At 35.1% G+C, this 21814-nt stretch overlaps 1 protein-coding gene across 2 annotated transcripts; it reads right to left on the bottom strand.

Moving 5' to 3' along the window:
* Nucleotides 1-231: 231 nt before the first annotated feature.
* On the bottom strand, nt 232-10953 carry LOC103474491 (uncharacterized). Of its 2 annotated transcripts, none has more exons than XM_008425505.2 (8): nt 10859-10953; nt 7648-7673; nt 6116-6183; nt 4812-5132; nt 4084-4371; nt 1854-1979; nt 1688-1712; nt 232-1482 (listed from the first exon to the last, which is right to left on the bottom strand). In XM_008425505.2, exons 1-8 carry the CDS (start codon nt 10859-10861, stop codon nt 1434-1436), a joined length of 906 nt encoding a protein of 301 aa, XP_008423727.1. In that variant the 5' UTR covers nt 10862-10953; the 3' UTR covers nt 232-1433. The 2 variants fall into 2 exon arrangements, with proteins under 2 accessions (XP_008423727.1, XP_008423726.1); XM_008425504.2 differs by having other exon boundaries at nt 1842-1979; nt 10859-10952.
* Between the last annotated feature and the right edge of the window lie 10861 nt (nt 10954-21814).

Below are 21814 nucleotides of genomic sequence, written 5' to 3'. Positions count from 1 at the left end.
CTCCTCGTCCTGCCAGTCAGATTGAGCAGACAGTAATGTCATGGCAAATTTGTGGAACACTTTTTAAATTTGCATATGATAGATTGAGCAGTGGACAATTAAATCTGAAAATTGTTTGAATTTCCTGATTTAAAACTGCTCTGCAGGTTTTCCCCAAGTCTTTCTGCTGCGTTCCTTGGTCATGATGCTTTTGGTTCACTGAAAGGCTGACTGTATAATACTTGCACATGACACATTTCACATTTTTATTTGCTTTTTAACCATGCAATATGTTCATTATGCTTCACAGTTAGGCACTAAATCATCTAGTTTGGTTACATAAGCTCACTCTGAATTATTTTTATTGTGGCACCACAGTAACCTCTTTAGTGTCAGAACAGTGTGCGCAATTTTTCTCTCAAATTTCAAAATGATTTAAATACAGACATCTGCATATGAGGTTCAACATTTGTTTCCCCAGCATTATTAAAATTTAAATACATAGTTTATTTGTTTTCTTACAAATGTCGATACAAAAAAAATTTCATCACATATAAAAAAAAACAGAAGTGTCCCTGAAGAGAACTGTGATGCACATTTTAGGGAAATGAAAGCAGCTTTTTGAAGCTGTCTGGTAACTCAGAGCAAAGGGGAAAACCAGACAGCTCCTCTCCCCAAACTGCGTAAACAGAGTAAACATTACATTGTACATCATAAAAAAGAGAGACACAATAACTTAAACATCTCATGATAGTCCAACATATATGGTTACTTTCTTCTAAAAACAGGAAGACGGGCAAATATAAAAGTTTACTTAAAAAGAACAAAGTTCTCATTCTATAAATATTGCACTTTACTGGAACTGATACCATAATGTCAAAGTGCACATATCTGTGCACACAAAATACTGACATCAAGCCGTGAACAGTTCCTTCAAGCTACTAGTCTTGCTGGTTCAAACACCTTTTTATAAATATAATTTTTTTTTTCTTTTTGTAGAATGATTTATAATATTATAAAATGTTCACTGAAGAGTCCTGAGACATCAGCACATTCAAAACCAGATCTGCAAATGTGAATGTAGAGCAGTCATTCCAGCAAAGCTCAGTGCAACAAAAGAGACTTCATGAGGTTCAGTTTTACTTCTCGTCTTCGGTAGAGGTTTCCATTCGACGTTCTTTTACATTGTGTGCTCAGAACTCAATGAACCACGCCCTATCGGAAATGCCATTTCTTTGGAAAGTTAACCACTTTTGTTTGATGACGCACAATTTCACCAGTTAAATGTAAATACTTCCTTCTGCTGTGATGCCGTACTGTCACTCCCTGGTGAGTCAAAGGCTCGGTGGGCATTCATGCACCGGCTTTAGGTCACATGTGCGTTTGACTGACAAATAGATTAGGTCCTGCATTCCAGGACGTTTGAGCTGCAGTTCAAATGTTCTTGTAGACATTCATGATCCCATTGGCTCTCCTCTTATATTATTTAGAACTATGACCTCCCTGGATGGTAGAAAATACAACAGAAAGAAAAGAAGGGAAACAAACGAACATTAGTATCAATGTGAGCGAGTCCCCAGCCGGGCTGGTAGACATGTCATGTTGCAAATAATGTCATAAGCTTTTTTGTCATCAGTATGTCTACATTGGTACAATCATTTTATATGACCAAATAATTGTGGGGGTATTCAAATAAACCGATACTTACTCTACAGTGTTTCGTTCTACTGACCCTAGGGGAAAAAAACAAAAAAAAAAACAGTAGAACAGACAATGAGTTTCCTTTTGTTTTGATATTATAATGGATCAAAGAGGAATATGTGCAAATATGTGTTAAACTTTCAAGATTTAATGAGAAATACCTTTGTCAGTACCTGTTGTTCTGTTCTTCCACCACCAAAACAAAAGCAGGCCAAACACGAAAACCGAACAAATAACAATTGCAGCTATCACTGCAGAATTGAATTTGTAAGATGGGTCAGGAGGGACCTTAGAAGAACCTTCAGAAAAAAAAACACAAAAAAAAACAACCAAATATTAGATTCTGAAATGTGTTCTGAAAAGTCATCTTTAAGAGCAAGTCTGGAACTTTTGTATTTATTTATTTATTTATTTATTTTTGGCCAATTAGTCAGCTTCCACAAAAAGAGAAAAACATTCCAAGTGTGGGGTTTTTTATGTAAAATATGTCCTGCTTCAAAACCCAAGTGTATGGAGTCATTACAAAATAATGGGGACACACATTGTAATCTCAGGTGAGGAAGTCGGTGCTCAAAAGCTTCGTTAGTGCTTGCCTGCTTTTCTACACAACATGGTGCTTAGAGGAGAGTAAAAATGATGTAATAAAGGATGAGTAAATTGTTGGGGTTCACTGTGGCGTATTTCTACAGCTACTGGTCTGATACACTTTTATATTCACTAATGATTTTGTCAACACTGAACAGCAAATTCAGTTCTCTGAAAAACCCAACTGAAAGTGTCCATACTGAACTAAAACAAGAAGATCCTTTAGGGGAGAACGTGTTTTAGACATAGATATCCTAGATAATCATTTATATCTATTTTTTTTTTAGAGATGAAGGCATATCTTCCCCCAGGTTCGTGATCTGAGAGATCAAAAAAACAAATCAGCAGTTTAAACTCAACCAAACTTTAATAAAACGCAAAAAGATATCTTTCGGAGATCAGACAGAAAAAATGCATACGGAGATTCAGTCAGATCTTTTATACATTCTGATTATATAGATTTAAGCTGCAAACAAACAGTTTTTCTGGAACATTACCGCTCCACCTGCTCGCACAACTAATAATTTTAGATACATTATAACTGTTTCGGTTTTATGTTATTTCAGAGATTTTGCAGCTCTAGGCTGGAACCGCATTATCTGTGATTCGGTCGAGCTGACCAGCGCAGGAATGTGTGCACATAATCCAGAAAAACAGCAGAGCCGTAATATTATATTATTATAGCAGATATCTGCTGCCCAACATATTGCAATAAAAGAGTAAGTGTAATCCCATATTGTAATAAAAGAAAAAATGCAATCCCATGCTATTTGTATTGATACTACAATTTATATCAAAACGTATGTATATTAATGCATTTATTGTAGCTATCCAGCATGTCAGATACATATTTTTAGTTCTTTTACATTCCTTCCAAACTTCAATAGTTTCACACTTTGTCATGAGACACTCAAATGAGTAAAAGTATTTATGACATTTTATGATTGAGCAACAAAAAGCAATGTATAATCTTGAAGCTCAAATCAAAATAAAGCATCACTTAGACGAATGAGAACAATAATATACTGAGTAAGTAGAGTAACCATTTGCATTCATTACCCTCAAGTCAACACTTTGTATCATCACCTTCCGCTGCACTTACAGCTGTAAGGCTCTTTTAGGTTTGTCTCTAACAACGTATCTTGAATCTTATTTGTACAAAACAGCTCAAACTCAGTCAGATTGTTTAAAGGGTGTCTGTGAACACCAACGTTTGCATATATCAGGAAATTGATGATTGGATTTTTGATTGGATTTACAGTCAGATTATTGGCTCACCCATTCAATCATATGAGTATATTTGATCTAAACAATTCCATTGTATCCACTTTAAGAGTTTTTGTCCTGTCCTGTTTGAGGGTGAACCTCCGTCTCATCATTTGTTCCTATGGGATGTCCTGAGTTAGGGTCATTCTCTCATAGCGGCTGATTATTGTTTTTCATACTCTAACGTAAGCAGTTTTGTCTTGGTAGGTTTGCATTTGCGCCACACATTTAATGGGGAAATATACCTGCTAAACTAAAACGTTTTTGTCCTGAAAGCTGAAAAATTCCTTGTTGCATCTATTTAGAATTATCCAACATAAATCTGTACAAAGAGGTTTTGACTGGTGAGCCAGTCAAACTACCTCCTCTCAGTCCAAAAGTACACTGTCCCAGTAAGTAGGCAAAAACCTCCCACACATATCCCATAAAAAGTAAATAAATGTACAGAGGAATTTTCATCGGTTACTCACTTCCTAAAACTTGCCGAGTGACTAAAAGTGGAAGACAGGGTACAGAAAATAACTCACTGTCCTGTTTCAAATGAGGACTTACACACTGAGACGGTCTCTGAGGTGAACCTGTCCACAGAGCAGGACACCTTCACTTCATCACCACAGCAGTTAAAATTTGCGGTGCTGGAGATGCTAACCAACTCGTCTCTGGAAGGACTTTCATCGTTAAGGAGAACCTTCCACATTTCCTTGTTGATGTTTCCAGTAACATTCCACTCCATCCATTTTCCTGATAACCCATTATGTGAGTGGCATGTCACATTACAGTCCGATGGGACGCCGCTTTCTTCTTTACATTTGACTGTCATTTCAGGCTTACTGAAGACAGCTGCAAGAACGACAGATAATGAAAAACGTGAGGTTGTCAAACAAATTAAACTACAACTGTTTTATTATAATCATGAATAGACATTAATTACGAGGGTGAAATGTCACAAAATCAAAAATTATAAGCAGTGGTTTATGTTTTTACGTGAAACGTTTCACAGACTTGGCATTCAAAGAAAACAAAATAAAAGAAGAGAAAATGAAAGGAAAAGAAAACAAAAGCAAGTCCTCCTTAAAACAGACAATTCTCATTTCTCACTTAAAAACACATTCCCTATTCCTCAAAACTCTCTAAAGAACAGACAGTAAAATAAAGGCTCAACCATTGCTTCTGTAACAGTTCACCTCCAACTTGGTTTGATAGATTCCAGGTTCATCCCCCACCATCACAAATGAAACATAATTATATGAGACAGACATTAATGTTGAAAACGTGCCTACCTGTGACATTAAGATAAATCTGGATCTTGATGGGATCGTCACTTGCAGTATCTTTATACATATAAAAACAATGGTATTCCCCACTGTCAGATAGGTTTAGTCCGTAGATGTGCATCTTTGTGTGGTTTTGATCCATTTCTGTGTTTGGACGTCGATTTGGAAGAGGTTTTGAAAAATGATATCCATTAAAGAAAATGGGCTTTGCACCAACAACATCTTTTTGAAAGTACAGAAACTGCAGTTGCGATTCTTGCGCTGCAGGGCAGTAGAAGGTGACATTTTCTCCAACCACCCGATGATACACAGTTGGAGGAGAATGTCCTGAAAAATGACACAAACAAAAAAGGAAATTATTAAACTTTTGTTTTTGCATAAAACGTCTGCTTTGAAAATTATTTTTAAAAAAAAGTTAAACAATAAAAAGCATTCTCTTGTGAGTAAGCCCTTCTTCATTAAGGTTTTGTGTGGGTGTGGGACATTTTGTTAAAGTTTTGATGACTAATCAGATTAATTTCAGTTACTCTTAAGATTTTTTTTTTTTTTTGGAAAATTCCTGTCCAGGCAGTGTCCTCAAAAAGTGTTTTACAAGCTAAAACTTCCTGAATGGGAAATTGAGAGTGTTATGAGCTAACTGTGTGTCATTAGCCGTCATATATATTTTGCTTTTGAAAAAAACTATGCTTGAATGAAAGAGCCATTTTGGATAAAGGACATAATGATTTTATCAAAAGACAGTTAAGACATACTACCTCAAGTGTGTTTACAAAACCTGTTTATTTTTGAGACTTCAGTTTTAAAAAAAAACCATTAAAGTCTAGCACGCTACTCCTGCTTCTTCTTGACTAAATCATATTAAACAAAAATGCAAATAGTTACCTACTGCAGATAGGATAGTTACTCATTAACTCTGTAGGACCTCACTTCTGCACCGTGTCTTTACTTTCTGTTTTAATATTTTCCCTTTGTGCAAATCTTCATGCTGCAACTTGCCTGTCACTATTTTGCTGGCACACCTGAATTTCCCTACTGATGAAAAATAAAGGTTGCTTCTATTTTACCTTATGAAATTATTTAATCAAAACACAGTGACTGTGTCTAATTTGTTTTTCATTTGCATTTTTATTTTGGAATGAACTATTCAACATGTCTTTAAAATGATTAACCCATTTTCAACAATTTTGGACAACTCTTTATTTATTGATTAACATGTAGTGCGAGTCATTTTAAACGACCAAGCAACATGTTTCATTTAGATGTCCTGAATAAAAATTGTAGATATCCTTGAGATTAACTGGAATACTCACCAGCATCAGCTGACCTGAGTCTGGTTATGGCTACAGCTAGATGAAGCAGAAGAAGGAGCCTTTGTTCTCTAGACATATACAGAGAATAGATATATGTATTATTAAAACATTGTAAACATCAAAAGGCAACAAAAAGAATCACAGTTATATTACACATAAAAATCCTCCCCGTTTTGCAAATGCAAATACATACAAATAGAAGCAGTGAGTCACATTCTTAGAGGTTTCAGATTGTTTCACAAGAGGTAAAAATGCTCAGTCACAGTCGGTGAGGCATGAGAGAAAAACACCAGAATGAGTAATGCATGAATATTTAAAATCACTGTATTCTCACCCTTGGGACATTTGGGGACTTTTAGTTGCATGTAATATTATGATTCAGTATCACAAATGAATTTAATAAGGTCTCCCATAAAAATAATCTTTCAACGGCCCGTGTTTAAACAATCTATCAATATTTATATTAAAGTTCCATTTCATTATGGAAAAGGGCTATATATATATATATATATATATATATATATATATATATATATATATATATATATATATATATATATATATATATATATATATATGTATTTTGTCTTATACCTTGGTAAAAAAAAAAAAGGTCTTTATTGGGCATTAGTTGGAGCTTAACCAGCTGATTTAACATACTTAGGCTTTTCACGACTTCTAACAACTTTTCTTAGTGTGTTCAGTTCTTATTTTCTTTATTATTCTCATTTATTAACACCAATTCATCTTTGGACTTATTCATATTTATGTCTATTTATGTGTTTATTATTTGGGTTATTATTACTAACAGATGGTGTGGATTTAATTTTAACAGGCCAGGTGGAAATGTATTCTCGTACAAAAACGTTTTAAAATACTTTTTCCAATAACAAATGGAAGAACATTTACAACCTCCCTGCCAAAACACTAAACTACTGCACATATTCTCTGTTCGATTCAAGTCAGGACTCTGGTTGGCCCACTTCAACATGTTCATAATGCTTCAAACTTAAAGACATGTGGTGAATTAAAAATGTGCTTTAAATCTGAAAAAACCCAGGGGTATAAATAATTTTGTGCTAGGTTAAAAAGTTAGATGAAGTCGGCACACTAGTGCTTAAAACACCTTAACAACAGATAGCAGGCCACCAATCAGATGACAAATGTACTGCATTATTAGATTTTAAACAAACTAAAATTACTACAAAAATATTGTAGTGATCAAAAAAATACTACTGAACTTAGTAATGTTTTATCACCTCAGCACATCTACAAGACTTAAGTACATATTTTCACATGAACTGACATCATAGGGAAATGTTTATTTATATATTTATAGTGGTTTTCTGATCAGGTTTTATGTTTGCTGTAAACCAGCACTGTGTTTAGGCTTTCATTTTCCATGAAGTCTCACTTCTGCGATGACAAACAGCCATCAAAAGTGTTACACCAGAGGTCACATTATTTATGATCATTGTGGCCGAAATCACATAATCACAATGATATATTGGTGGAATGTGAGGATGACTTACAGAAGAATGTGCCAAATCCTTGAAGCCTGTCGAAACAAAAACACAAGTTAACACTGCAAAACGATGGGTTACCTTCTGGTTACAAGCACTTACACAAGCTAAATCAAGTTATAAACAAACAGGTTGTGTTTGTCTATGAGCTTTTACAAATTGACTTGAAGTAATAAAAGAGTAAATATTGGGATTTTTTTCAGGTACACCTATACAGTGTTTAATTACAGTAGACAGTAGCACAAACTTGTATATATAAAAAAAACACAATTTATCTGAAATGTATGACTTATCCCTGCTGTTATGTGGGGAATTCTGGGATTTTATTTTTTATTTTTTTTGTCTTAGCTGAGCATACGCCAGCATGTCTTCTGCAAACAAACACCCACAGGGAAGTCCCTGAAGTATAGACAGAGATTGTTTGAAAGTGCAAAGCCAGTATTACTGGAAATACTTAAATTGTAGACAAGGTACCTTCAATGACTCTATTTAATATTTTCACACCAAATTGCCTATTTTTGCATCTTGCTTCTCTGAAGGAGAAAGAGTGATTTGACTGAGCCTCTAGTTACTTAATAAACTCTCAGCAGAGCTGGAATGCAAAACCAGTGAAGAGGAAATTAAATTTCTCTCCACCATTTTCCTGGTAGACACTTTAGCTCAGGAAATTCCCAAGCAGAAAATTACCTCCCGTTTATTTAGGGTTTAGATTATGAAGCTAGAAGCAGGACGAATCAAGACAAAGTTGAAATCAGTTGATGCCTGTGAATCTATTTGAGAAAAGATCTTTGTCTAACCAAAGCTTCAAACTTTGGTTAGACAAAGCAGCTTCAAACAGCTGCTACACCCCAGCATAACAATGGAAAGATAAGCTCCACGCCTGCTAGGCAGAAACTAAGACAAGAGGGAATTCCCAGGTTGTAGATAATTACTCGGTGGATAGCACACAATAAGTTTAGTATTGGTATAATTGATACTAACTGAAATGTGATAGCAATATTTATAGCTATATACATGAACAACAGGTGATATTGTTTACATGATTTTACCAAGGTAGATGTCTAATTTAATCTAATTTAATTCCAATACACTGTATCTAGGTCAGCCTGGCTATTGTCAACACTTTGGTTTCTATTCAAATTGCATCAGTGAGCTGTTGCCTTTGTGTTCTCAGTTTCCGATTACACTCTTTATAGGGTTTGGTTATTGATTCACACAACTAAAAAAATCTTTTTACATGGGTTTCATGTCGAGAAAAAACAGTTTGTTTCAGAGGTTGGTTTCATTTTGTTGTGGCTAGAAAAAAATACCTGGTGCATTACTTGGCATTGCCTAGAGATGTTCTCAGTAAAGCCCTGTGAGACTTGTGGCTTACGGCATGTCATATTCGTAAAGGGGTGACAACTTGAAAAGGAAAAATGAAACATTGAAATACTTAAGATGTGATGGTCTTTGCAATAACACACCTGTTACATTTCTTTTACTTAAAGGAGGTCTAAGTATGCATGTTTTAACATACCATACAAACTATTGGGAGACTTCTTTAACCTAAATGCTTACTGGATAACAAGTTAGGAAATTTCAACCGATCATTGTTTCAAAAATCAAAGCAGTTTATACGGTTACAATAAAAAACGACTTGCAACATATTCCAGATGTTGTCTTTTTGAACTACAAAACTTGATCAGATTTCTTTATCAAGGGGTGAAGTAAGATGTAGGCTGTGGTCAGATTTATGCTACAAAATAATCCTAATCATACAAGAAATTTCTCTGATGTTGAGAGCTGTAATTGCGATTGGAATATATATATTTTTTGTACGTTGCTTTCCTGGTCAGTGGGACTGTGTCACATGCATAATGGGAAGACACTGAATGAGTGATGGAGGAGATGAGAGAGTTCCTCTCATGTAGTGGTTACAACAAAGTTTGTAATGAACCAATTATTTTGCTACTTTCAGAATTATTATGCTTAATTACGATAAAATAACCAACAAAGATCGATTTTCAACCAGACAGTAGCCAGTTCATTTATTTTGTATTGGAAAACTAACTGGGTAGGCTGAATAGTCTAACTCAGTAAAGTTAAACCTATTATTACACTCGATTTCTAACCACAACAAAATGAAACCAACCTCTGAAACTCGATTAGTTTAATAACCATTAAACTATTATGTTTAATAGTTACTAAACATAATAGTTTAATATTATGTAAAATATAAGGAAGCTTGTGTGTAACTATTAAACCATGCTTAATACCATGCTACAGTTAGTACAGTATGCACACATGTATACAGCATGTATACATCATACTGTATGAATACAGTACGTCCAGCACATGATGTATTGTATGCTTATACAATACATCATGTATTATACATTATTACTGTATAATCGTGATTTTAAAGTCGCAACATCTGATAGTATAATATAAGATTATAGATAGTGATCCCTAGTAAAGATTAGGGCTCATTAATCTGCCGTGTAACAGAATATGTTTATGACTTCTGCTTTTTCTCATTACAAAGTGATGACATCATAATGAAACTGTGTGGGAATTTTCACATGGCGCAGGACGTCACCTTGTTGAACAAAAGCTTGTGTTCAACAAGCTTTCAGGATTGACCCTGAAACTATCTACCAATGCCACTCAACTAATTCAGTTTAGTTAACAAAAGTTTCATGTAGGCAGCCACGCATTACTAGACAAATGTAGAGAAGCATAAATGTTAATTTAGTGACTCTGGTGGTTAAAAATAACAGAATCTACAGGAATAGCTCGGTAGTTTGTTCTCATGTTGAACAAATAAAGCTTGATTAACCACCAACACACACGGATACACATACCGGAAGAGATAATAAGACACCTTTTTTTTTTTTTTTCCCCATGTGTCTTCATATTAATGCAAATCATTCTAGTACAGAAAATCAGTCAACCAAAAAAACCTGCATTATGGATGGAAGTAGGAGACTGAATCACAGGCACAAAATACATTTTTAACAGACTCGGTGTAAACAGCACTGCTCACAGCTAAGCTCTATATCTCGAACTGCTGCCAGTTTGGCATGACGTATTTGTTTACAAAGAACTTTATGTTACTGATTTCCTATCTTAATCAACACGGAAAGAAGTGATAGTCCTTATCACTAAACAACACGCTTTGTGAGATTCAACATGAATAAAAGCTGCTCTCATTTCAGAGGAGAGAAGATAGACTTACCATGACTTTGTCTCGTCTTGCTCACTGCCCGCGTGTTGTCTGTGCGAAGAGTAGTGCCTCTCTTCCTTTTCTACGCTCAAGGGCGTGGTCATAGCCTGAGTTTGTTTCCTATTTGTTGCTATAGTAACACCGTGCACACGTTGGAAAGGCGCGGTCTCGGAGAGGTTCAGAGAGTCCAGATTTAGTTAGAAATGTGACAATGAATCAGTTTCTCTAGAAGAAATTTGTTATATTTTGAAAAAAAAAAAATGTGTCTATTAGAATAAAGTATGTCTCGATATCTGTGTCTGCTTCATTTGCAACAAAGTTCATTGAAGCGGAATAGGTAGTTGGATTAACTTTTTATCAGTCTGTGCAATCTTCTCTTTACCTTTTCAGTAAGCAAGAAAATGAAAATCCAATAAGCCAGAAAATGTTTTTTATACTTTAACATGCAATAAAATTACAATTTTCTTAAATAGTTTTGTTTAAGATTCTATGAATAATCTGAATGTCTTCTGTAAATAGACAGCATAATATGTTGGTAGCAACATTGTCAACAAACATTTCCAATCTTATTTGAGATGTTGAAATAACATCTTGACTCTCAGGCACGTTTATTGAATCTGTGCTTATAAGAATTTGCTCATGTTTTCTCAGTCACAGCTCTCAGTTGTAGTAATCAGAAAAAACACTTTCTTACACCTCTTGAACATTTTAACATTTTATTAAGTTACACCCAAGCTTCCTTGTATTTTACTGGGATTTTATGTGATAAATCAAAACAATGTACCACATAATTTTAAGGACTGAGAAAGTAAAACATGCTTTGCTCATTGCTTTATGAATAAAGACATGGAAACTTTAGGCATGCATTTATGTTCAGCTACCTTTACTATAATAACCTTAAATAAAATTCATTGCAATGGTTTTTTTCAGATGTTGAATTGCTCCAACAGTTATGTCACCTTATTGTAATTTAATTTTAGATACAGCTGTTCTGTGAAGTCCACAAAGGTTTTTCAGAGAGAGCATTAGTGAAGAAACAGCAGCGGTATCTGAAAGCAGAAAGAGTACAGGTCTAATGGAGACCCAACAAACCATTTATGTCCATCTAAACTGAGAAGCCAGCAAAGAAGACAAGTAGATCAGAAAAGCAGCTGAGAGACTCATTATAATGCTGGATGAGCTTTAAACTTAAAATAATTTGTTGACTATTGGTGCACTTCAGCAAGTCATTGTTAAAGCCATAAGAGGTCATCTTTGGAGTTTGCCACAGGCTGTCTAGGGTACAAAGCAAAACTGTGGAAGAAGGTGCTCTGATCAGACGAGACAACAAACAGGATCTTTCTTTTTGGTCTGTATGCAAACCACCATGTGTTATGGAAAGCTAGCCTTGCATGTAACCCTGAAAACACCATCACTAAATTTTCATATATTTGCAGCCACACTGTGGGATTTTCTTCTGCAGCGTAATGTAAGTTGGTCGGAATCAATAAAACTGAGGTTCAGACTAGGGTGATGATTCACCATTCAGCAAGGTAGTCATATTTAACAATCAACCTGAGCTACTATGAAAGGATTTAAATAAAAAAATATTCATGCATTAGAAAAGATCAGTCAAAGTTGAGCTATAAATCAAAATGAGAATCTGAAACTAGAAAAAAATAAATAAAGTAGTATTTTTCAGATGTTACCAATGAAATCTGTTTGAGCTTAATCTATTCTGCACAGAAATGTGTGTCAAAGCATTGTTTTTTTATTTTTAAAGTTACATAAATAGTTACAACTGGCATTCTTCAAAGTTCTGGCTCCAGAGAGCAGAATACAAACGTTCGCTTTGATTACACTTAATTTGCTAAAAAAAAACAAAAAAAAAAACTTCCCATGTATTATTTCCCTCTAGCTTCATAATTCTTCCTGATAATCCTAACACGTGATGCAACAAGGTTTGTGATTGTAGCACAAAAAAAATGAAAAGGTTCAAGAAGATTTACAAGGCACTACATCTCAGCCCTTGTCAGTGGATTTATTATAAAACTAAATATGTAACTTTCACTTGTTTTTTGCTTCCAGAAAGTGAAGGGGATTCTTCCAGTTGATGGTAAAACCTTAGACATTAGGGATGTGTGATTCAGTGTGTGTGTGTGTGTGTGTGTGCGTGAAACAGTGTGTGATGGATTCCCTGAACTTTTGCCTTTACCGCCAGACTGGTTCGCCTTTGACATTTATCTCAGTGGTTGAGCAGAAATACTAGATCCTCCCACAGCTGGCTTGTCATAACTTATCTGTCATACCACAGAGTTTCACATTCACGTCTTGTTCTTTGCTGATTTCTATGCCATTTAAGAACTTACTTCTGTCTTTTATACAGTTTAAGGTGTTCTTTGTAAAAATATCTCCACCACCTTTTGTTAAGGGGGTACTTATGTTTAACGTAACCCCCTCTTTTAAGTTTGGTCCCCCATATTTAGCTCTGTAGAAACCTTATTGGCCCATCTTAGTGTTTTCTTTACTACTCCAAATTTCCTGTTGGACTTGTTAGCGCAAGGGGGAATGCCTTGAGATGAGTAGTCACTCTCCTACAGGACAAAGCTGCCAATGACAGACTTCACACAAGAAGTCACATGATCTTTCCAGCACTCCTTTGTTTTCCGAAAGCATCAGAATGAAGAAACAAGGAATTCCAGGGATTTTCCATGAATCACTCCAGCACTTCCTGATGGAGAGTAATAGTATTCCTGATAGATACCTTCAACAGCCTGATAATGTAAAAACATCGGAATCCCATTTTCTTCTCTTTAGATTATATAATTTGTGTCATTAATGAATAAGGAATTTTGCATCACCGACATATATGCAGTTTCAAAACAACAAAATGACAGTAGGGAATAGCAGATGAGGTCCTTTTGCTGACTGCCTAGAGTCACACAATACTTCAAATTCAAGAGTTCATCAATCTAATGCATTCGTTTCACCTGGGTCACCACCGTTGTCATAGAGGAGGAAGAATTTGCCTTAAACAAAATGTTGATGGGTCTCAAGATAGTCATGCAAACCAGCCCTCAATGTAATACAGAGAGGAATGTTATTATAACACAAAACTATGTTACTTTTGAGCCTTAAATATTATATTAAATAAGGGACAGTTAAAAACCAGGACAAAAGTCAAGGGGAAACTGTTTGAAAATGAAACATACCTTGCACAACATTAACTCAATGTTACTAAAATATATTCTGGTCATCATGTTTCTTGTACCACGGCTCAGTAAATAGAAAGTAGAGAACTGCAGACAGTGTGTGGGTGGAAAGGTCTCAGATTACATTTACTGTATTTGTGCAAGGAAATAGATTCTCACCATTAAGGTGGGATTTTTTTGTAGCTGTTTTTTTATTTTCTTTTAGTAATGTCCCTAAAATTAAAGCCAGGGTTTAGGGGGAGATAAAAGAAGCACTTGTTGGGGAGGAGGGGTGGGAGCTGCAAGTTCCCTTTTCCAAAGCTATAGACATAGTAAGTTCACTCTGCATGTAGGATTTTCCTATCTTAGAAGCATCCTTTTAACAATGTGTGTGTTTGTCCATATTTCTTTTCAAAACACAATTTGAGAAATTACACCTTTGTGATTTTTTTTGTTTTCTCTCATTTTAAGAGGTTTTTACATGTCCAGCTGGAGTAAATGGTAGAAGATGAGCTTCATGTCAACTTGCACAAAAGGTGTTTGATATCTTGAAAATGCTGTAAATTTAGTGCAATAGAGATTTACGCAATATTATGGAATCAAAGTTCAGATCTGAAAGGAGCCATGAAAGATCTAGTCATTTAGATTTTGATGACGTAATACCACAATGTCCAATTTGAAGAAAAATGACAAAGACAGATACCCTGAAGTGTAGATAGTGATTTTTTTTGTTTCCTACACAGCACATTTTAAAAAAGTGAGACAGGAGTACAGGTACAGGTAGTGCAGCGATTTAGCGATTGTCACACCATGTTGCCACTTGGCAGCCTGAAGTACGTCCTGTTAAATTTTATTGTTTCTCTTTCCTTACCATCTCATAATAAGTCAAGGGAAATATACTTGCAGTTTCTTTTCCTATTTGCTTGAGGGACCAAAGTTTACCTTGTCATATAGCACAGCTCTTAGGATCGTAAGTTAGGTTAAAGAAAATAGTAAAAGTTATATTCAGCAGAAGATTGACATCTTAGTGTCAAAAATTCTCTACAGCAGCCTGTTTTGAACCATTTGAACACATTTTCCTTTAGCAGCATTCATGATGGAGAGAACAGCAGAGCCATAGCAAATGGACAAACATCTTCATCTTCCAAAGTGTAACCTGGACCTGCACTGATAGGGCATTCACAACACAATCAAGTTATTCCCAGACAACTATTGCTAATATGGTTTCAGTATTGTAAGTAAGTTGGTTGAAAAAAAAGAGAGATCAAATAACTTTAAGACATTTAACGAGCATTATCAAAAGTTGTGAGAGTGTAGCACTCAACAGCCAAAACATGAAGACGATTCTTTAAGCTGCAGCTGTGATCAAATTAAACTTGCTTGCTGCTATGGGTAACATTCACATATGGAGGGATGTAATTGTAATGTAATTACATATCAATAACTTAGTAAACTGGAGTTGGCTACACAGGCAAACGCATCCCCGTGTTAATGATTACATACTCAGATTTTGAGAACTGAAACTAAGTTTAATTTCCATGGAATTCTTTTGTGTACAGCTCAGCACATCCCCTTCCACATTAATTTTAAAATAAAACAAACATTTTATTGCACTAACATAATCTAACACTGGACTGATTAGACACATAACAGTCCAGAAACTTTTAAGTAATTTACTCAGTGGGGGTTGTGGAGGGATCCAGAAATAAATATTTATTATAAAGTGACTGGTGACACAAATAATGGAAGCATTAGAATAAACCAAAATAAGTGTTGCCTTTTTAAAGTTGATAAAAATGTCTATGCATGTAAACACATCATAGCTGCTATGCCAGGGGAAGAAACCAAAAGTGCAGGGGAAATCAGGGGGACACCAACAATAGAGGCAAACTGAAAGGAAATGTTTATCTTGCCATTTTGCATGTTGAGGAAGACGGCAAGGGATGAAAGAAAACTAAAGTTATCACAAATGTGAACATGTCAAACTTTCTAGACATTCAGGGACTTTCACTTGAACTGTGGAACCTACACTGATCAACTAAGCATTTTGGCTACAATCCCCCCAGCTGACATGAAACAGTGAAGGATTCATGTGGAAAGCACCACATGCTCTCTGTTAATTATGATAGAAGATCCCACAGGTGTCTATACCTGGCTATCCAACAGACCAATAACATAAAGCCTGATCTTCACTGGTCTTTTAAGAACAGAACATAAAATGATTCACTGTACACAAAATGAATAGGTTTTGAGTACCTAACTGCCTATTGTACAGTACATGATACCTTGTCTTAGCTTGTCGGTAATCAAATATAAAACAGAGAACAAACACTTATTAGCCATCATTAAGTCAATATTTAATTGCTTTGTACCACACATAATGAATCAACGAATCACGTGGCAGCAGATCAGTATAATTAGACATCCACACATCTAGACAACTTGATGAAGTTCAAACAAAGCATCATAAGGGTGAAGAAAGGAGATGTAAGTGACTTTTACTGTGATTTGATTGTTGGTGCCAGACAGAGTGATCAGAGTTATACTCTGACATCTTTATGTACAGCCATCTCTCAGGACTGCAGAGAGTAGTCCCAGCAGACACTGTTCTTTTTAAGAAAACTACGACAAACTTCACTCCCTATCAGCAATCATACAACAATCCAAAGCTGTGGTAGAGTGTGTTGATGTAATGCATAGCTGCATGTGAAGAGGCTCTGTAGAGGTTAAGAGAAAATTATTTTTTTATAGTATACAAGACTTGTTCTGATTAAAAACTGTAAGACTTCTTAAGCTGCTCCATTAAGTTTTTTTTAAACTGATGTCATCAGACAAAAAAAATCCAACTAATCCAACCAAGATTTCTGTTCTAAGCTGGAAAAATACTGAACTGCTGCTGAGACTATGCACTGTGTAGTACTGCTTTAATTTCATGTTTCGTTTATTATCCATCCATCCATCCATCCATCCATCCATCCATCCATCCATCCATCCATCCATCCATCCATCCATCCATCCATCCATGAATGGATCCATCCATCCATGAATGGATGGATGGATGGATGGATGGATGGATGGATGGATGGATGGATGGATGGATGGATGGATGGATGGATGGATGGATGGATGGATGGATGGATGGATGGATGGATGGATGGATGGATGGATGGATAGGGATAAGCTCACTAGGCATGCGGGTCCCTATCTCCAGCAGGCGAGAGGCGGCAAACACCCTGGGCAGGTCGCAGTCCATCACAGTTTATAATGTATCATGTGATATTAAAACAATACAATCGAAGGAAGAATAATTTTAATTGGAAAAAAGCCTGAGTAAAAATTACAGTTTATCATTTTAAAATGCTAGATCACTATTTTATTAGTTACTTGCAGACAGTTAACTTTTTCTTTTTCTCAGACATGAAAAATACATTCTTCACATCCTAGAAAGGAAATACTGCTAACAAGTCATTTACTGCCTTGTCAAGACTAAGTGAGTTCAGTTATTCCTCCGACATACATTTGTCTGTATGCAGAACAGTATGCAAATAAACTTGATTGATTGATTGATTGATTGATTGATTGATTGATTGATTGATTGATTGATTGATTGATTGATTGATTGATTGATTGATTGATTGATTGATTGATTGATTGATTGATTGATTGATTGATTGAAACTGTTTCTGCTGTTGGAACATCGTTTGAAAATGCATTTATCAACTTCTCTTGTTGACCAAACTATTATGGATTGTTTGATAAAATATTTTTACTTGCATTAAGGTAAATGCATTATAGTACATAAATGAATTGTGATTGTTTTGTTTCCTTACTGATAGGAAAAAGAAAGCAAATAACCAATGCTGATCAACAAGATTCAGTTCTTCTACCATTTTCCACATCATTCTCTGGTAATGAAAGTGATATTAAGTTAACTACTTTTCTATTTCGTTAGACGGATGTTTGAGTCCAACACGGCATCAAACAAATGCATCCTCTATTCACCATTTCTAATTTGTTCTAGGATACAATAGAAGGTGTGATAGCAGCATTAAGGCGTGTAGGTTCGTAAAAGATAAAAATATTTAAAAACAAACCAAAATAAAAACTTAAAACTAATACATTGTGTAGCAAGGACAAGATTATCACATGAAAATACTGCGTAGTCATCAGAAATGGAATTTAAAATGTGCTACGTGTGTATATTTATGCGCTGAATGACAATAGATGTGATGAATAAAAACTCTACAAACAACAGAGATGTGCAATAACAGAAACGCAGGGATCAATAAAAACAGTTGTTGATTAGAAGTTATAGAGTCAAATGAATCCTCTGTCTGTAGATATTTTAATTGAAGAATCTTTTAACTAATTTATTTGTGACGGTGTTAACTTTTTCCGTTTTGCTGTAAATATTCTGTAAACTCTGTATTCTGCTGTCAGTCTTGGCCAGCATTCTCTTGCAAAAGAGATTTTTAATCTCAGTGAGATTTCCCTGGTGAAATAAAGGTTAAGGATAATGAGAACAGCTCCTGGGAGGAAGGATCTCCTATGACGTTTCTTTGTGCACTTAGGATGCAGCGGTGTGTCACAGAAGGAGCTTTCCAGCTCATTAACTGCTTCATACCATGTTCTCCTGCAGGGATATTGGTCATATCAAATCCCACGTATAATCAGTCACATGTAGGCTACCTCTTTCCGCTTTTCAATGAATTGTTTCATTTCCTCTCTGAGGCACGTCTGCCCTGTTGGCACTTTCCAGTGAATATGAGTTGCTTGTTGACAAGTTTGTTTTTTAAAGGCCAAGGTATTCCGAACAACCACAACATCCTGCTCAGTTGGGTTGTGTTACGGTTGAATCTGAATTCATGAAAATAAAAAGGAAGATTGACGCAATTATATTTAAAAACAAATCAGTAGACTCTCACCTTGGTTATATGTAAAACACCATGCCAAAGCATGACCTTTAAAGTTAAAGTTTATAAATTGCCTATGAAAAATTGGATTGGTCAATTTTAACCAGAATGTAATAAACTCTCTCACAAACTAGTGTTATTTTAACTTTTGTCTCTTGGCGGAAGTGCAAATAGATTCCATTTTATTGGCAGCGCTGTCTGAATTGCCCCAATACATTCAACTTAAAAATGCTTTTTAATTTTATCATTATATGCATGACTCTTGATATCCATAACTCATTGTCTTGATTTATAAAGGAGTTTTCATGGGTGACATAAAACGCTTTACATAAGATTAAAGAAATAAACAGCAATGACCAATAAAACAAACATAAAATTTGGGGCTAAACAAATCTGGGTTGGTTATAAAGAGCTACAATGAACACAGGTGACATTTGAAGGTCTGAGGAAACAGGCTTGTTCAATAGAGATGACATATATGCCTAGAGGGGATTTTACTCGTGTGTGTGTGAGTAAAATCACACGTGTGAGTAAACAAGCACACTAAATACACTAGAAGCCTTTAGACCTGCTCATCATCAGGGTTAATTAGTTCCAGCAAATTGTGTTGGTGATGATGAGGAGGAGGCACTGAAGCCAGGCATTATTATAAACGGCTTTCAATATCTTGAAAAGAATCTTATGATTAATATAAAAACCAATAAAAAGAGAACTCATATATAGTAATTTGCTTACTCAATGTAATAGTGTAGAAAAAAAGGGGGGGGGGGGAGGGTTGTGGGTATAGCTAAAAGGACAACCTTAATAAAGATGAGCCGAAAAGACACAACATCCAGGGTCTCATAAGAACATAAAGACTTCAGTGTGGGTTTTTGAAAAATATTTTTGAAAAATGTTTTTCAGAAGACTTGTGGGGTGTGTATGGCTTAAACAGTAAACACAAGTCTGCTGAATTCATATAAAAAATGTCAAATCAATAGAACTAATGCAGACGCTTCAGAATTAGAGTAATGTCAGCTGTTTTTCATCAAAAGGAGGTTAAGCCTCTGACAGGTCTTGGAAAGCCTGACTACATAATCCAATTATCATAAATGATTGATTTTATGGATGACAAATAATACATTTCAAAATATGTGTCTAATTATTCATGTCACATAAAAGGGATACATAAATACTTGTTGTAGAAAGCACAGATTTATTACCCAAAGTTGAATAATTGCGTACAGAATACAATGGGCTGTTCTGATGGAGCTCTGTGGTTAAGTTTGCGGTTTATATTAACGTCTGTCTTTGGTTGGTGTCTTCACTTGACCCCTTGTGACCTGATCTCACTTCCTCACTTGACTTGCAATTTAAGTCAGAGCCTGCGTCATAAAGCCAGCTTACTGGTGCAGAAAGTTCAGTGAAGACTTTTTAGCCGTAAGTAAAAATGGCAGAGTGGATTTGCCCACTGAAATGAAACATCTAAAAGGAATGATCACACCCTGAAACAGAAAATAACAGACTACCATGAAATATGCAGCATTACTCTCACTGCCAGACAGTCGAACAGTATTAGGAGTGTGAAGCTGTTCTGTGGGTGAGTTTTGTACTTTGAAATAGGATTAATTGTTTAATGACTTTATTGGTCTAAAAAATATGGAAAACTGTGAACACATCTTCAGCACAACCTGTAAAACACCGAGAAATGTCAGGCGAGCTTAAATAAACTAATGTCAAACTTAATCATAAAGCTCAAAAGTGACAGAACTGCAGTACAATAACCTCCCAAAATATTTATAAAATAAAAATTTTTTTTTTTTTAAAAAGCATAAAAAAAATAGAAAAAAAGATAAAATAATATGATCAAAATAAATTATTTGGAGCGAAAACACCAAAAGCAGTCACCACGTTTTACCAAACAGATCCATGATGATTCCACAAAACATCTGAAAAACTTAATAATCACACTATTCCTATAATCTTTGTTAAAATCTATAGCAAACAGCCACAACACATGTGCATGGTCATTTTATTCATGTTTAATAAACCAGAGATTAGCAAAAGATATGTAACTGTTAATCATCTCTAAGGCAGGATTGTAAAACTCCTTCTCATTTCCAGCAACATCAAGATCTTGAATGTCCTAAAAAGAGCCAGTTGTGGCAGAATCTATTGATAAAATTACCCTTTAACACACTGTTAAAATATAAATTAATAACAGTCTGTAATAAAAGGGCCTTGAGTTGCTTTTAAAAGAAAGAAAAATGATAGACTTCAACACCATGTTTGTTTTAAATAATGTCATTTTATGTAATGATTTTATGAATGAGTCTTCTGTAGTGAATGATGCTGAGGATTAGCACACATTTGGTCAGATTGTTGGGTAGCATCAATTTAAGATAATTTTATGATCATTTATGTCGCTGATGTGTGTCCTACTATAAATCAGCAATGTATAAAGTGCTTCAGGCTAAAACATCACTGACCTGAGCAATAAAATCTGTTTCAAAGCTTCACTTTAAAATAAATATGACACTCAGCAGTTGTCTGAGGATAACTTACAAGTAGTAGCATAAGAGATTATGCAGCTTGGTGACAAGTTAGATATTGCAAGTTAAGAAATTATTGTCATTTAATGTGTTTTCACTAAAAAATAAGTTGAATCAGACATTAAAGAACAGATTCAAAAATTACTAATAACATTCAGCGTCATTTTCTATTACTGTATACCTGGAAACAGAACTGCGCCGATTTTTAGAGTCAGAATTAATTTATATCCCTCTTTTCTCAAATGCTAATCAGCGGGATATTATTATATGAACAAATAAATTGTGGCCTTTTGCAGCTCTTTCTGCTTGTTGAACACGTAAATAACTATTTACAAACACAGTAGTTTACGATTA

Source organism: Poecilia reticulata, chromosome 13 (genome assembly GCF_904066995.2).
Source record: "Poecilia reticulata chromosome 13, P_reticulata-male-v2, whole genome shotgun sequence".
Lineage (NCBI taxonomy): Eukaryota > Metazoa > Chordata > Actinopteri > Cyprinodontiformes > Poeciliidae > Poecilia > Poecilia reticulata.
The sequence above is the reverse complement of the archived record's forward strand: the minus strand, read 5'-3'. Positions and strand labels throughout refer to the sequence as shown.

Bases quoted from the DNA above. Each gene is read 5' to 3' on its own strand.
- LOC103474491 (XM_008425504.2), bottom strand. The intron at 1,980-4,083 runs GTAAGTCCTCAT...TTTTTTCTGAAG, and splicing joins CTCAGAGACCGTCTCAGTGT to GTTCTTCTAAGGTCCCTCCT. The intron at 1,713-1,841 runs GTATTTCTCATT...TTTTTCCCCTAG, and splicing joins AACAACAGGTACTGACAAAG to GGTCAGTAGAACGAAACACT.